Below are 13,843 nucleotides of genomic sequence, written 5' to 3' on the forward strand. Positions count from 1 at the left end.
AAATAGCTGTCCGGCCCGGTGAGAACCCCGCAGTGAGAGCTTGTTCAGTCCCTGGGGCTGGGGCCTTCCGGGGTGTCTGGGTGTACAGTAGATTAGGTAGCTGGCCATCAGCGCCTGTCCCCCAACATGCCTCATCACCAAAATGTTGCAACGGCCCTCCCAATTGCGCATGGAATCTTTGGCTTGGTGCCTCCGCCGTATGTTCGCAGTTTTTGCTGCCTGCCTTTGGCTCATGAGGCCCGCCCATGCTGATCAGCGTTTAGAATGATCGGTGCATCGGCAATGTGCACCGGGGGAATCATTGCAATTGGGCTCTGCTGCTGGGTTGTGTTCCAGAAACAACCCTACAGGCTCGCGCAATACGGATGCGAATATCTCCAATACGAGGAAGTAGAAATACCCGCGACACTAACGTGTCTACGGATTCGATCTCTGGGGTTTCGTCGTCTTTGGCAATCTTGGGAAACTTCCACATTGCTCAATTGCTAGTCACCATTGGAACCCCAAAACAGCTGTTCGGCCCTGTAGGAACCCCGCCGGAACGGAACCCCGCCTTACAGGTAGAGTTAGGTTGACCATTTGCCGTGACGTCGCACCTTTTGGGCAGGCGATACACTGGCATTGACTGCAGAGTGCGCTACTCAGTAACGACATCCACAATTGGCCGCCTAGCCGTCTTAAACCTTTCCTACCCTTATTTCAACGACGTGCGAGTGTCAACTGCCAGTGCATCCTCCGGTTCAACAGGAACATCGAGCACGGCCATGTTGAAAGGTTATCGCGTAGACCAACGGTCCGTCTGGGGCAAAAGGCATCTTCTACATCCACAATACTATGACAAGCACCATCCCTTATCCTTATGTCCACGGCCCACGTTATGAACCGCGCCCTCGATGTGAGCTGTGAGCTGGGAGAGGGACATGCTCTCTGACTTTGAACTGCTGCCTCCCAAATTCGTCCCTTTCCAACGACCCCACTCGGATAAGGAGCGAGATTAAGAGACCCAGGCCAGCAGCACCCGCTACCATCCAAAAGGCCCCGCAGATTGATACCATGTGAACATCGGTGATCATGTCCAGCATATCCGATGGCGCTTCCACATGTCTCCAGAGCTGCATGAACCCCATCGCCTCCCGTACTTCGCCCAAGACCGCCAGCCGGTCTGCCAGCGTGCATCTTGGCCGCGAAGACGGGATTGAAGATGGTCGAGGCTACGAAAAGTCCAATCAGACCGCTCAAGAGGCGGAAGGAGAACAAGGTCTCCTCCAGGAGACGCTGACGGCGAGGGGGCGCAGGATGCCTAGCTCTAGAAGACGCGGTAGGGAAAGACAGGCTCGAGGGACTTGGACTCGTACCAGGCAAACGCGCCCAGGAGCCGGACCAACGTTTGCCAGGCGGCCACGGATACATGGCGCCGAGCCAGACCAGGGACGTGGTGGTGAGGGTGCAGCCCGCGGTGAACAGAACGCACCGCCCCAGTCCAGTCGGCGCAGCTTCTTCCGCAGCGGCTGATCGGTGAGCTTGAGCCGTAGAAAAATGGGGGCCAGCCCCAAACCGAGAGCCGACAGCGGCAGGTTGAACCACCCGATCCAGCGCCATGTCGCGAGCCGGGCGAAGGCGCTGCCGAAGATGGGCCCCAACACGGTACCGACCAGCAGTAGAATGGAGAAGTAGCCGAAATACATGAGCCGCTCCTTGTGCATGTAAGCCAGGATGACCTTGCTCAATACGTCGAGGCCGCCGCCCCGTCCCTGGAGAACGCGCCCGCGATCATCACCCACATGTTACTCGTTGAACCTCCGAGACATTTCATGGATGTCGAGATGGGATGCCTCTCATGACATCATGTGCTACCTCAGCTTATGCCGGCCCCCAAACATAATCGGATTGCACTAAGCTGAGTGTGAGCTGAACGCAAGCTCGACCCTTATTGGCTCGGGTCCGATGCTGCAGGTACTCGAGTTAGCCCAGGCATGCATGACACGTTTCGTGCAGGCTGATCAGCATGGCTGCTTATGTGTGCGAGAATATCCACATCAGCCTGTCCCGATGTCCGTTCGCGTTTCCTGCTTTTGTCCTATCTTATAAAAAAGTAAGTGTGTGCCCTAGTGTCATAAAAGTTGCCAAATACCTCAACTATCACTAGGCTCGGAGAATTCAATTGCTCAGATGGACCCTTTGCCCGACGAACCGGCGATGGAGCCGCCCCTCGGAGTGGTTCCCAACTTCGCCGAGGCGGGCGGGAGCCACGGAATCGGACATGGCATTGTCATCGTCAGCTCCATCATCTCGGCAACGGCCGTCCTGGCTCGGTTGGTGAACGGCGCAGCCACCAGGAAGTTTCTCATAGAAGACGCTTTCATGGTCGCTGCTCTAGTAAGTAGTCATCCAGCGAGACCAGTTAGTCACTGTGAATAGTAAGCTAACCCCCTAGGGCCTTCTCGCCGGGACTGAATACGTCATGTGGGACTTTGCTACGTATCCCGGATTCTGGGTACATCAATGGAACGTCCCTATGAAATCCTTATCCCATTGGCTATATGTGAGCGCTCTCTGCCACCTCGACCGTTCACCCACGTTGGCAACTGACTATGGAAAAGTACATTCACCTGCTGGCGGCCCTCTATGGCGTAGCTGCCATGTGCATCAAGGTTGCCATTTTGGTCAGCTGGCTCCGCATCTTCGTGCCGGCAGGCCAACGCAATGCTCACTGGTGGACACTGCAAGCTCTTACCTGGGCCAACGTCGTGTTCTACATCGTCATGACCATGACGGAGATCTTCCGCTGCTGGCCGCGGCAGAAAATGTGGGATCCCTGGTACGTAGGAGGCAGCTGCCCCGTCAACGTCGAGGTGCAGCACATCGTCATCAGCGTCTTCAACTTCGTATCCGACACGGCGATCCTGGCTATGCCGCAGACAATCATCTGGAAACTTCGGATGTCCCGCCATCAACGACGCGGGCTATCCTTACTTTTCGTCATCGGGATTGGGTAAGCGTAGCCTGTCTTCTATCTTCACTTTGCTAGCTAACCGACCTGGTGACAGCGCGTGGATATTCGGCATCGTGCGAGCCGTGTACTTTATCAAGCTGCTCAGCACCGAGGATGTCGTCTACTACATGTCGGGGGTGGCCATATGGACCATCTGGGAGCTCACATGCGGATTTCTCGTCCTGGGAATCCCCGCCATGCCGAGGGCGGCCAGGGCGCTTCCCATGCCCAAGTCGATTGCTGAGTTTTTCCGATCCTTTTCCAGCCACGAACAGGGCAGTGGCTCAGAGCCAGCTCGTCCACAGTACCAGCTCTACCAGCCGAGACCGCGCAGACGTGGCGGTACGTGGGAATTGAGTGACCTGGACACAACCGACCTCATATCAGCAAGGAGCGCACATGCTACCGGGGACACAACGGAGCACGCACCAATTAGTGGGGCCAGAGGAATGGATACTGGCAGAAACCCGCAGCAGGGTGGCTAGGATAATCCAAAGCTCATTGGCTTTCGCCTACATGCTGATGTGCATCGTACCCCCAACCACGGGCGCCACTCGATCATGCGATGCATCTTCCGCCCGGGTCCGATCTTCCCACCGCAGTCCATCCCTGCTCGCATAGATCGGTGCTGAAAAGCGATGACTGCCTTGTTCGGCGATCTCCGGTGGCGGTCTCATCATGGAGAAGTGATCCATGTGCTTACGCCCCCGAAGAATAAGCAGGTCTACAGAACGCCTATCATTACAGTAGTGTTGGCTTATCCCTGCGGAAGCTTGCTGCTCAGCTCTAATCGGAAGCATTTTCAGCTAGTAAGCCACCTGGCGCAGCAGCAGGTGGTTCCATCAGCCGCTGCGGAGAAGATGCAGGAGTGCGGCTAGGGTGTTTAATAATCTTCACTACACCGACATTCCGAAAGCGTACTTTGATAAGGCGCGCCGGTGATTCGCTGACCGACAGAGTGCTGCATGCCACCACCAACAAAGACGATAGAACGCATTGCGTAAGTCTTATCGCCATTACGACCATCGTAACCATCCCACAAGCCGTGAAGAAGAAAGAGGGTCTCAGTAGCGTACTGTTGGTTGTGAAGGTCGGCGATGAGAGTTAGCGGGAACTGGCTAACGACCGGAGCCTTGTATCGATGATTCGACTTCTTGAAATCACTGCAAGAAAGTTGAAGATGACATTGTTCCTTTTGCATATTGTCTCGAGGTGATATCAACACCGTTCCTCCCGCTTACTCCCCTCTTTGTCGACCTTCGCCAACGAAGCTTGACGCAATATTGACAGTCGTCCCTTCATGGAGCCCATAGCTGTGGTGGGGTTGTCTTTCAAGCTCCCCCAAGGAGCGGAGGATGGTTCCACCTTCTGGGACGTACTCGAGAAGCGAAAGAACGAGGTGACACCATGGCCAACCTCTAGGGCATTGATGCCTTCCATGGCGCCACCAAAACCAATGACAAAACGGTAATGCTCCGAGTACGAAGACATAGGCTGCTGCGTTGTTCTAACCCATCACATCACAACAGATACCTTCTAACTAGGCTCGCTTCCCAACCGAAGATCCGGCAGTGTTTGACGCCCTATTCTTCTCCATTCCGTCCAAGGAGGCGGCCTCGATGGATCTCCAGCAGCGACTACTGCTTGAGACGGCGTATCATGCTTTGGAGAACGGTATGGCTGGCAATGCCAAGACCCAGTCCACTGATGCTGACGTTGAACAGCGGGAATGCGCCTAGAAGATGTGGCTGGAATAGTGACTACCCCAGGGCGCTTGCTAAAAACCCGGATGAGGCACCCCTGCATACGGCGACGGGCACCGCTGGTTCCATGCTGTCAGACAGACTAAGCTGGTACTCTGACCTCAAAGGACCGAGCATCCAGATGAACACGGCGTGTTCTTCGAGCATGATGGCTGTGGATCTCGCCTGCCAGTCTCTCCGGAGTCGGCAGAGCTCGATGGTATGTGACAGTACAAATGTTGAGGATGGAAATGGTGGGTCGCGGGCTAATCTCTGTTTGCAGGCGCTGGTGGCCAGGTCCAATCTTATCCTCAGCCCGGAGCTTTCTGTGTACCTGACCAAGATGAATTTTCTTTCCCCAGATGGCGTCTGCTATAGCTTTGACCACCGGGCCAACGGATACGGCCAAGGTGAAGGCATCATCGTGCTGGTGTCGAAACCGCTGCCTGCCGCCATCAGCGACGGGAAAGAGCCCCCATCCCTGTTATACTGAACGTTTCTCAGGTACTGGGACACAAATGGGCGACTCTACCGAGATGAGAGCCATCGATGCTGTCTTCAGGCGCCATGATCCTCGAAAGGGGAGTCATCCCCCCTGTCGCGCTGTTCGAGAAACTGAATCCTAAGATCAACGCCAAGCGGGACAATATCTAGGTGTGTACCGAGTCAAGCTCCGAGTTCGCGGTGGATTCTTATCGAAGATGGCTAGGTCCCCACGCCATGCCTCTTCCGCCGTGGAGCAAGCATCGCAAGCCGTGGAAGCGGAGGTCCCCTCAAGCAGGGTCCTCTTGGTCGTTGGCGAACATGATGCGAATCAGAGACGAGTGGCGTCCTCTCTGGCAGCTGGAGCGCTTCAACTACATTGTCCAGTGGTTCTTACGCTGTCTCAGATAGCAAGTGCCGCAGTTACTCCAGACGATCGGGTGGTGTTTCTGGCCGACATGGGGGATTCCATCTTGGTTGATCCTTAGGACGACACATTCAGGCACATCAAGGCCTGGGGGCAACAGTCCACAGAGCTTAAGTACTTTGGGTCACTGCCTCCACATTCTCCGACGAATCCCACCCTTACAGCGGTATCAAGGACGGATTTCTCCGAGTAATGCAAGCCGAGACGGACGGCAAGACCATCGTCCCGCTCTTGATAGAAGACTGCGAGCCGTCGTCTCCATTCCACTCCGAAGTTGCTCACCAGATTGCACAAGTCTTCCGCTCGGCGTTTGAGGCAAAGAAGCCGGACTCAGAATACATGGTTCGGCGGGTCGGGGCGCGCTGCACAAGGATCCGGGGGCGACCGCGTCTGCTACTCCACGTTTGGCTGCATGTGCACCTACGTTCGCGACGACGAGGCCAACGTCCTCCGCATCCCGGGCATCCACGCCAACGCGTCGCTGCCGATGATTTCGTTTGCTAATAACGTGACTTTCTCGGCAGTCGACCTGCGCCATCTCAGCTTCCACAAGATTGATGTGGCCAGGACGCTGCTTCGCAAAACTATGGGTTTGGTCGAGGAGGGGGCTATCCACTGTCCTAGGCCGTCTCACAACTTCTGAGTATCGGAAGCGGAGGAGGCCTTCCGGTTCTTGCAAAGGGGCAAGAATACCGGACGAGTCATCATCCAAGTTTATCACGACGCCCAGGTACAGGTACGTGTGGCTCAATTACATGATCACAATGAACGAGGCTAATGCATGTGATACAGAAACATCTCATCAAACGCCGAGACTGGAAGTTTGATGCGGATGCCACATATCTGGTTGCTGCCGGCTTAGGAGGGGTGGGACGGTCCATCCTCCGCTGGATGGTTTCCAAGGGCGCCAAGCAGCTGCTAGTCCCCTCCCGATCGGGCGCCGCCTCCGATGAAGCCAAAAGGCTGGTTGGCAAGCTTACCGAGAAAGGCGTCACAATAGCCACACCCAGGTGCGACGTATCCGTGGCTAGCTCGTTGCAGGGGGTGCTGGTAGAGTCCCGGCAGACAATGGGCCCGATCCGGGGATGCATCAACGCGAGCATGGTCCTCCAGGACTCCATTTTCGAGAACATGACGGCAACGCAATGGAGGACCACGATCCGCTCCAAGGTCCAGACCTCGTGGAATCTACACACGTTGCCCGCGGCGGACCTGGACTTCTTCGTGCTGCTGTCCTCGGTGTCAGGGGTCTTGGGAAAAGCCGGCCAGTCCAACTACGCCGCTGGCTGCACTTTCCAAGACGCCCTGGCCAGGTTTCGAGCGAGCCACGGCGGGCGGTCCGCCATGTCCATCGACCTCGGTTCCATGCGCACGGTCGGCGGCGTGGCCGAGAATAAGGAGCTCATGAAGAGCCTCAAGAAGTACCAGGGCTATGGCATGATAGAGGAAGAGCAGTTACTCGCAGGACAACCGCGCATCACCTTTCACCGCCAGCTTGAGCCAGATCTCCCTGGGACTTGTCACCCCAGACGAGCTTCTCGCGGACGGCAGCGGCGATATGCCGTTCAAGCACATGTACCGGACGCTCTATGCCTACTTCAGTCAAGCAGGGGCAGGGCCCAGCCCCTCCGCTGCCTCGGGCGCCACGACAAACTTCGCGGCGCTGTTCCGGCAGGCGGACACGGAGGAGGAGCGGACCAGCGTGGTGGTCGAGTCGCTGGTGCAAAAGCTGGCGCGCGGGCTCTCCGTCCAGTCCGAAGACATCGACGTGGACCGGCCGCTGCACTTGTACGGGGTTGACTCTCTGGTTGCGCTGAAGCTGCGCAATTGGATCGGCAAGGAGTTCGCCGCCGACGTGCCGGTGTTTGAGCTGATGAGCGGCCGGACGGTCTTGGCTATTGGGCAGATGGTAACCAAGGTCAGTCAAGTCAAGTTGGCAGCGTCTCAAGCTTGAGCGGCAAGGTTTTGAGAATATTGGTGTTGGGTGTTAACATGGAGCAACAATGCGCGCGTTCAAGAGCAGGGCTTTTCCCTTGACTCGGGATGGGATAGAATACTTGGTAACTTGGTGATGTTACCGCCTTTTCCTAGTAGCCTAGTATAATGATTTTGAGTCGTGATGCAAGCTTTCAATTGATTCCGGTAGTGCAGTGGGATGACACTTCCAAATACTATTAAGCCATCGATGTCCATCGACACTCAGTGGAAGAGACGCGTGAAATGCTGCCCGTCGTGAAGGCTTGACAGTCGAGTTGATTCGTTGCAATACATGGACCAGCGAATGGAGGATGGCGGGGTAGCAGGTCAACAGGAACAGCTTGGACGCCGAAACACAGATCAACAGCAGTTGCAGCATCAGCCCAATGGCTCTCGCTCTGGTGGACAAATCATTACAAACGTTGACTAGCATAGGAGGGCCTCATGAGATGAGCCGAGGGCAAGGAATATCCTTGATCATCAAGTATTCTTTGCACATTTTGTCCCAAAGGAGTCGGTGTTGGAACATTCTGGGGAATAGGCATTGTGTTGGAGCAAGACAGGTGCTGGTGCAGCTACGTAGGCGTAATCTTGAATGCCCCTGCCCCAGTGCGGAACAAGCTCCGACTGCATTCCCACGGGACAGGGCAGCTGTTTTCGGGTACGATGACAAGCTGAGATGTTGATTCTATTATTGCTAGGTGTACATGCCTGAACCGTGTAGTTGCACTCATATTGGCCATGCTACAATTGGTGTGAGGCTCGTGCTGTATTTGCACCGGTCGCGAAGTTCGGGGACCTGTCGCGGCCCCAGATAGGTGGATGCTGTATTTAGGGTAAGGCCCGGGCCGCACGCTTAGTGTCAGTTAGCAGCGACACGGTCGCACCTGGGACGACGGGGGGGGCCCTGTTAATTGTGGATGTCTTTGGGGCTAAGTGGTACGGTGCGATCTCTGCAGTCAATGTCAGGGGATCTCCTGTCCAGAAGGTGCGACGTCATGGCTAGTGGGAGATTGATTGCCGCAAGTCTGACGGGCTGATGGAGCTCCGGCCCCAGGGACTGAAGCTCTTGCTGCGGGGTTCCTACAGGACAGAACAGCTGCTTGGGGTTTTAATGCTGGCCCTAGCAATTGGGCAATGCGGGGGGGTCTCGCTGTTGGAGTTTCCCTCGACTGCCAAAACTCCTATGCTGCCCCGAAAACGTTGAAACCCTAGACAGATCAAATAATTGGGATCACTACAGTTCCTTTGATATTTCCAGTCATGCTCAATACCTGTGTTGAATGCATTTTGCAGGTCTGTGGCGTTGTTCCTGGGCCTATGAGACTGAACAGGTACTCCCGGGTTGAAATTGTACCGTCACGTCTTCCTCTTGCAATACCTCCTACGAACGAGTCGAGAATATCCCATGAACATCGGTGTAGCTATGATGGTGAGCAGGAATAAGTCAGCGGGCCTTTTTATAGTAAAGTCGCGCCCTTATGGCGTTGTAAGAATGCGGCGAGTCGCAAGTCCTGCTCTGCGTTTGCTGACGAGTACTCGCATGAGCTTCTGTTCCAAGCACCTAGATCAAAGTGAAAACGTTGGGGCAATGGGCGTTCAGTCCCAGTGTGCTGGCTAGGGCGGCCAGGACGGGAAATTCAGCGAGACCTGCAGTTTAGTGAGTGGCTGTCAGAGGTAAAGCTGTCTTTTGGGGGCCGACCGGCTAGGGGTCAGGCCATGCTGGCTCTGTCTGGTCTAGCGCGTTCTTGGTCTTTCGGAGCGGAACCCCAGGAAGACGGATGTCTCGACACCATTGCCAAAAACCGGCTGATGAGCTGGGATGTGACGCCTCATCCCGCTTCTTGCATTCCAAAATGCAATCGTCTCTACGTCAATCCCAACCGCGGCTCACCGGGTTCAGAAGTACAGTGAAATTGATTGGCCAGGGGTTCGAGTTTAGCTGTATATCTCATTCATTGGCATTGGGGAGAAAGTACTTCAACAAATGCCGACGCCGTGGTCAGTCTTGACAGAGCAGAAGTCTCCTGGACAAACACCCTTGGGCATTAATTCACGGACTCAATCTTTTGGTCAAGGGGTGTAGCAAGTATACTAACATGGACATTCGCCAACGAAACACCCCCGGCGCTTCACTACCGAGAGCTCTGGCCCGTCCCCGCAAACGGAACCCAAGTTTCAATCGACGTGCTTTACACACTCTTCCAGTGCCCTCCATATATGACCGCTGCTTGGTGGCTCTGGCTTTTGTTATTTAGTCAATGCCGTCACTTTGATCATATGTGCGTCGGATTGAGACAAGAATATCCACGATGGGGCGTAGAGAGCTCGTGGTAACATGGATGCAAAGGTTACAGGCGCCACAACTTAAAGATACGCACATCTTGAGCAGATTTGAGCAAGCCATGAATGCCTAACATGCACCGCGGCCGTTCATGCGCATCATGAGTGCCTGGAAGTCGGGTCAATCTGTTGTTTCCCGCCCCGATGCCCTTCTATCGCTAGAACACGGGGACCTATTCGAACGGAATTGCTCCACGGACTCGAGGCCCTCCGATTCAAACCAATACCCTGAACTCCTGAAGAACAACGATCTAGAAGAAGGTGAGCATAAGATCACCGAATTTTATGGAGCGGACACCCGGGTTGGCCGACTCCGGCGACAAGGCCAACGTGGCTATCCTCTCGGCGGTCCCCCGCCGGGGACGCCACCGTCTTCGATGAAATCGTCCATGCCAGGCTGCATGACGGCATGGCCAGCAGCCGGGCCACGAGCAGTACCCCTTCCGCCACAACGGCATTGAGGCGTTTCGTGTGCCGCTGGTCTCGGTCGACGCGCAGGCCATAGTCAGCAATGGGCTGCTCTTGGTGGCGATCGATGTACAGCCTGAACGGGGACGTCTTCCCGTTGTCCGGGCGGCTCGACATGGTCTTCTCCAAGGGCAGCGTCGTCTTGATTGTGGGCGAGGCCCATGCAACAGGCCTTGTACAGCAGCTCGGGCTGGAAACGGACATTGCCATCCGACTTCACACCTGCGGCAAGGCAGTGGCCTCTACCCGAGATGAGCATAGGAGAACTCGGGGTTGCCACTTGCTGACCACGCCACCGCAACCAGGACCACCATCATGAACTTTGCGCGCTCCATCATTCACACGACGGCTCCCTCCTCCTTTCCCACGATTTCTGCCGTCCGGGCCGGGTACAACTTGATGAAGGCGGGAGCTACTACCAAGGTACAGATACCCATGCAGCTCTCGTCCGTCTCATCCTAATCATTGTGGCACAAGACGCCATCCCGCATCTCGTTCAACATTTTCGACTGCTCGGGTGGTGGCAACGGCAGCCTTGGTAGGCACATTTCTGGTTTTCAAGTTCTCGCCTAGTCTTCTCATCATTCCTCTTGCCGATTTTGTGATCCGTACCTTCCCCAAAGCGTCTGCAGTTCATGTGGTCGTTCGTAGTTCATCCACGGCTTTTCACTCAAAGATTTACCACAGCCGAAGGTATGAAGCGGTGGCTGGTCATCTCTCATTGTGGCTCATGGATGACGCAGCAGTACGAAGTGGTTCTTGTTACGTTTGATCTAGAGCCAGGTGGTGCGTCAAGAGCATCAAGGCCAGCTACTCCTGGACGTGGCTCGGAGTACACCGAACAACGGCCTCTTGCTGCTGCGGGAAGGCGTGCAGGACCGGGTGGTCGTCGCCACCGCGCCCATAGTCGCCGAACTACTTGTGCAGAAGACGAACGACTTGATCAAGCCTCCCAACATATCCAACTTCGTGAGAAAGTTCTTGGGTGATGGCTTGAACATCGTCAAAAGCGAGCGCCACCGGTGGCTCCGCAAGCACAGCCTGTGAGCCTTCTCCTACCGGCATATCAAGGATCTATACCCCATGATGTGGGACAAAGCTCAGCTGTTCTCGAAGGAGCTGCAAACAGAAATCGGGCGACAACAGCAAGCATTGTGCGCTGGGAAGTTTGAGCTTAACTAATGGATGGAAAACGTCACGTTCGACATCATCGGCCTAGCGTGCCTGGGCCGCGACTTCAACCTGGTGAGGGGCTCCGAGGCCGAACTGGCCCGCGACTACCGGGATGTCACCGGACCGCACATGCTGCTCTACTTTGTGCTCTCGGCCTGTTTCTCCTTCAGCTTCGTGCAGTCGTTGCCCTGGACCAAGAACAAGGTTTTCAACGACAGCACGCGGTCCATGAGACGAGTCTGCCAGCAGTTCGTCCAGGAGAAGAAGGAGCTGCTCGCAACATCGGCCGGGGCCCAGGTCGACATCCTGTCTCGACTGCTCGTGACCGAGTTCTTTAGCGAGGACGAGGTTGCGCAGCAGATGCTTACATATCTAGTAGCAGGATGAGATGCCAGCAAAATAAAAGAGGAGAAAATAGCCCTTACTTCGGACATGATGACCTGATACTGACTTTGCTGCTTCGTTCCAGCCACGATACGACGTCGGCTACGCTGACATGGATCTTCTACTTGCTCGCTAAGTACCCCGAGTGGCAAACCAATATTCGGGACGAGGTCGCTAAGGTGGACTTGCCACTGGCTGGTGGGTCCAGTGTTGAAACGACCCTGGAGGGCCTCGCGATCCTGAACGGGGTCAACAACGAGACTCTCCGCTTGTGCCCGTCCCTGTCACCACCCGTATCGCTGTCAAAGACACCACTCTCGGCGGCCAAGTGATTCCCAAGGGCTCCCACCTCTTGATTTCCCCATGGCTGGGCAACCGATCGCGCGAGCAGTGGGGTCCCCGAGCCAAGGGGTTTGACCCCCGCCCTCTGGGTGGACCCGCGCGGCCGCAACAAATCCGGCGGTGCGGATAGCAGCTAAGACTTGCTGACGTTCCTGCACGGGCCTAGGAGCTGCATAGGGAAAGATTTTGCCAAGGCGGAGCTGAGGTGCATTCTGGCCACGCTCGCCAAGGCCTTTGAGTGGAGGCTGGATATGGAGGAGAAGCACGTCGTCGCCGCTGGTGCCATTACCATCAAGCCGCAGAATGGGCTGTTTCTGAAGAAGAAGCCAGTCAATGCCGCATCGTAATTGTAGCAATAGAGAGTTACGTTTCGCCCTGCTTCCGCTCTCCCCAGTTGCACCATGTCCAATGAGCATGCCACTGCACAGCAAACCTGCTCCCGCGCGACACTCAGTCGGGAAACGGGCTGCGTGACTCCACACCCAACGGCCCGAGCGGCGGCAGTCCCGTTGAGGCATGTTCCGCGTCACAGGCCAGGGCGACTTCATGCTCTCCAACCGGATCTCATACGAGATGGACTTGCAGGGACCGAGGTAGGCATTTCCATCCTGCCTGCGAGGGGTCGGCGAACCAACTCAGCTAACCGACTTGTTCCCATCAGTGTCACCGTACGCACGGCCTGCTCCTCGTCGTTGACATGCCAGAGTGAGGCCTGCATGGCTGTCTCGACGTGCGCGTGTGAAGCCGCCCTGGTCGGGGGCGTGAACCTGATGCTCAGCCCGACCATGACAACAGCCATGACGGAGCAGGGCGTGCTGTCCAAGGACGGCTCGTGCAAGACCTTCTCGGCCGATGCCGACGGGTATGCTCGCAGCGAAGGGGTCACGGCCGTTTTCATCAAGCCACTGGCCGACGCCCTCCGAGATGGCAATCCGGTACGGGCCGTCACCAGGGCCGCCTGCCACAACTCGGACGGCAAGACCCCGGGCGTCTCGGTTCCCAGCAGCGAGGCCCAAGAGGCCCTGATCCGGCGGACCTACCAGCTCGCGGGGCTGGACAACTTTGGCGCCGCCGCTGTGGTAGGGTGCTATGGCACCAGAACGGCGATGTGAGCTGTCCCTACCCAGGATATCCTATCGCCAGAACAAGGGCTAATTGTGTCATCGCCACATATAGCCCATCGAGGCCACCGCCGTGGCTCGTGTCTTTGGGGATCTCCAGCAAACTGAAGCGGGTGACCGTCAACTCCTTCGGCATCGGCGGGGCGAACGCCCACGCGTCGCTGGACGCGGCCCAAAGCTTGCTATCGCCTGCTCATGCGGCCGCGTGCCGCCGAAGTCGAGGCCGCTGCCGCTGTTTCCGGGCAACACGGCTAAGTCTGCCGGGGCAGCAGCGGCCAACTATATAGCATGGGTGGAGAACCATCCGGACCTCATGGTGCCCTGGCCGGGCACCTACGGCAGGTGCTGACGGCCGAGTCTCTCGGCCCCGTACATCCCGGCCTTGAGTCGG

The 13,843-nt window shown here is 56.5% G+C and overlaps 10 protein-coding genes across 10 annotated transcripts; 7 read left to right on the forward strand and 3 right to left on the reverse strand.

The window, feature by feature from the left end:
- Nucleotides 1–1,235: 1,235 nt before the first annotated feature.
- Nucleotides 1,236–1,703, reverse strand: PG985_001680 (uncharacterized protein; the record flags this gene model as incomplete). The annotated part of the gene is made up of 2 exons (XM_066821449.1): nucleotides 1,236–1,306; nucleotides 1,472–1,703. The coding sequence occupies 2 exons, from the start codon at nucleotides 1,701–1,703 to the stop codon at nucleotides 1,236–1,238; spliced, it is 303 nt and encodes a 100-aa protein (XP_066688881.1).
- A 493-nt stretch (nucleotides 1,704–2,196) lies between these two features.
- On the forward strand, nucleotides 2,197–3,477 carry PG985_001681 (uncharacterized protein; the record flags this gene model as incomplete). The annotated part of the gene is made up of 4 exons (XM_066821450.1): nucleotides 2,197–2,376; nucleotides 2,435–2,542; nucleotides 2,601–2,992; nucleotides 3,048–3,477. The coding sequence occupies 4 exons, from the start codon at nucleotides 2,197–2,199 to the stop codon at nucleotides 3,475–3,477; spliced, it is 1,110 nt and encodes a 369-aa protein (XP_066688882.1).
- A 357-nt stretch (nucleotides 3,478–3,834) lies between these two features.
- On the reverse strand, nucleotides 3,835–4,193 carry PG985_001682 (uncharacterized protein; the record flags this gene model as incomplete). Its single annotated transcript, XM_066821451.1, has 2 exons — nucleotides 3,835–3,866; nucleotides 3,914–4,193. The coding sequence occupies 2 exons, from the start codon at nucleotides 4,191–4,193 to the stop codon at nucleotides 3,835–3,837; spliced, it is 312 nt and encodes a 103-aa protein (XP_066688883.1).
- Nucleotides 4,194–4,292: 99 nt separating this feature from the next.
- PG985_001683 (uncharacterized protein) lies at nucleotides 4,293–4,731 on the forward strand (the record flags this gene model as incomplete). The annotated part of the gene is made up of 2 exons (XM_066821452.1): nucleotides 4,293–4,391; nucleotides 4,537–4,731. 2 exons carry the CDS (start codon nucleotides 4,293–4,295, stop codon nucleotides 4,729–4,731), a joined length of 294 nt encoding a protein of 97 aa, XP_066688884.1.
- On the forward strand, nucleotides 4,700–5,227 carry PG985_001684 (fatty acid synthase S-acetyltransferase; the record flags this gene model as incomplete). Its single annotated transcript, XM_066821453.1, has 2 exons — nucleotides 4,700–4,954; nucleotides 5,018–5,227. The coding sequence occupies 2 exons, from the start codon at nucleotides 4,700–4,702 to the stop codon at nucleotides 5,225–5,227; spliced, it is 465 nt and encodes a 154-aa protein (XP_066688885.1).
- Nucleotides 5,228–6,056: 829 nt separating this feature from the next.
- PG985_001685 (uncharacterized protein) lies at nucleotides 6,057–7,598 on the forward strand (the record flags this gene model as incomplete). Its single annotated transcript, XM_066821454.1, has 3 exons — nucleotides 6,057–6,239; nucleotides 6,437–7,098; nucleotides 7,196–7,598. The coding sequence occupies 3 exons, from the start codon at nucleotides 6,057–6,059 to the stop codon at nucleotides 7,596–7,598; spliced, it is 1,248 nt and encodes a 415-aa protein (XP_066688886.1).
- Nucleotides 7,599–10,237: 2,639 nt separating this feature from the next.
- Nucleotides 10,238–10,549, reverse strand: PG985_001686 (uncharacterized protein; the record flags this gene model as incomplete). Its single annotated transcript, XM_066821455.1, has 1 exon — nucleotides 10,238–10,549. One exon carries the CDS (start codon nucleotides 10,547–10,549, stop codon nucleotides 10,238–10,240), a length of 312 nt encoding a protein of 103 aa, XP_066688887.1.
- A 198-nt stretch (nucleotides 10,550–10,747) lies between these two features.
- PG985_001687 (aminotransferase) lies at nucleotides 10,748–11,479 on the forward strand (the record flags this gene model as incomplete). Its single annotated transcript, XM_066821456.1, has 2 exons — nucleotides 10,748–10,855; nucleotides 11,210–11,479. The coding sequence occupies 2 exons, from the start codon at nucleotides 10,748–10,750 to the stop codon at nucleotides 11,477–11,479; spliced, it is 378 nt and encodes a 125-aa protein (XP_066688888.1).
- Nucleotides 11,480–11,617: 138 nt separating this feature from the next.
- On the forward strand, nucleotides 11,618–12,678 carry PG985_001688 (P450 monooxygenase; the record flags this gene model as incomplete). The annotated part of the gene is made up of 3 exons (XM_066821457.1): nucleotides 11,618–11,934; nucleotides 12,075–12,260; nucleotides 12,498–12,678. The coding sequence occupies 3 exons, from the start codon at nucleotides 11,618–11,620 to the stop codon at nucleotides 12,676–12,678; spliced, it is 684 nt and encodes a 227-aa protein (XP_066688889.1).
- A 169-nt stretch (nucleotides 12,679–12,847) lies between these two features.
- On the forward strand, nucleotides 12,848–13,801 carry PG985_001689 (polyketide synthase; the record flags this gene model as incomplete). Its single annotated transcript, XM_066821458.1, has 3 exons — nucleotides 12,848–12,924; nucleotides 12,993–13,410; nucleotides 13,508–13,801. The coding sequence occupies 3 exons, from the start codon at nucleotides 12,848–12,850 to the stop codon at nucleotides 13,799–13,801; spliced, it is 789 nt and encodes a 262-aa protein (XP_066688890.1).
- Between the last annotated feature and the right edge of the window lie 42 nt (nucleotides 13,802–13,843).

Source organism: Apiospora marii (assembly GCF_038362585.1).
Source record: "Apiospora marii strain CBS 49790 chromosome Unknown utg000002l_segment0_segment0, whole genome shotgun sequence".
NCBI lineage: Eukaryota > Fungi > Ascomycota > Sordariomycetes > Amphisphaeriales > Apiosporaceae > Apiospora > Apiospora marii.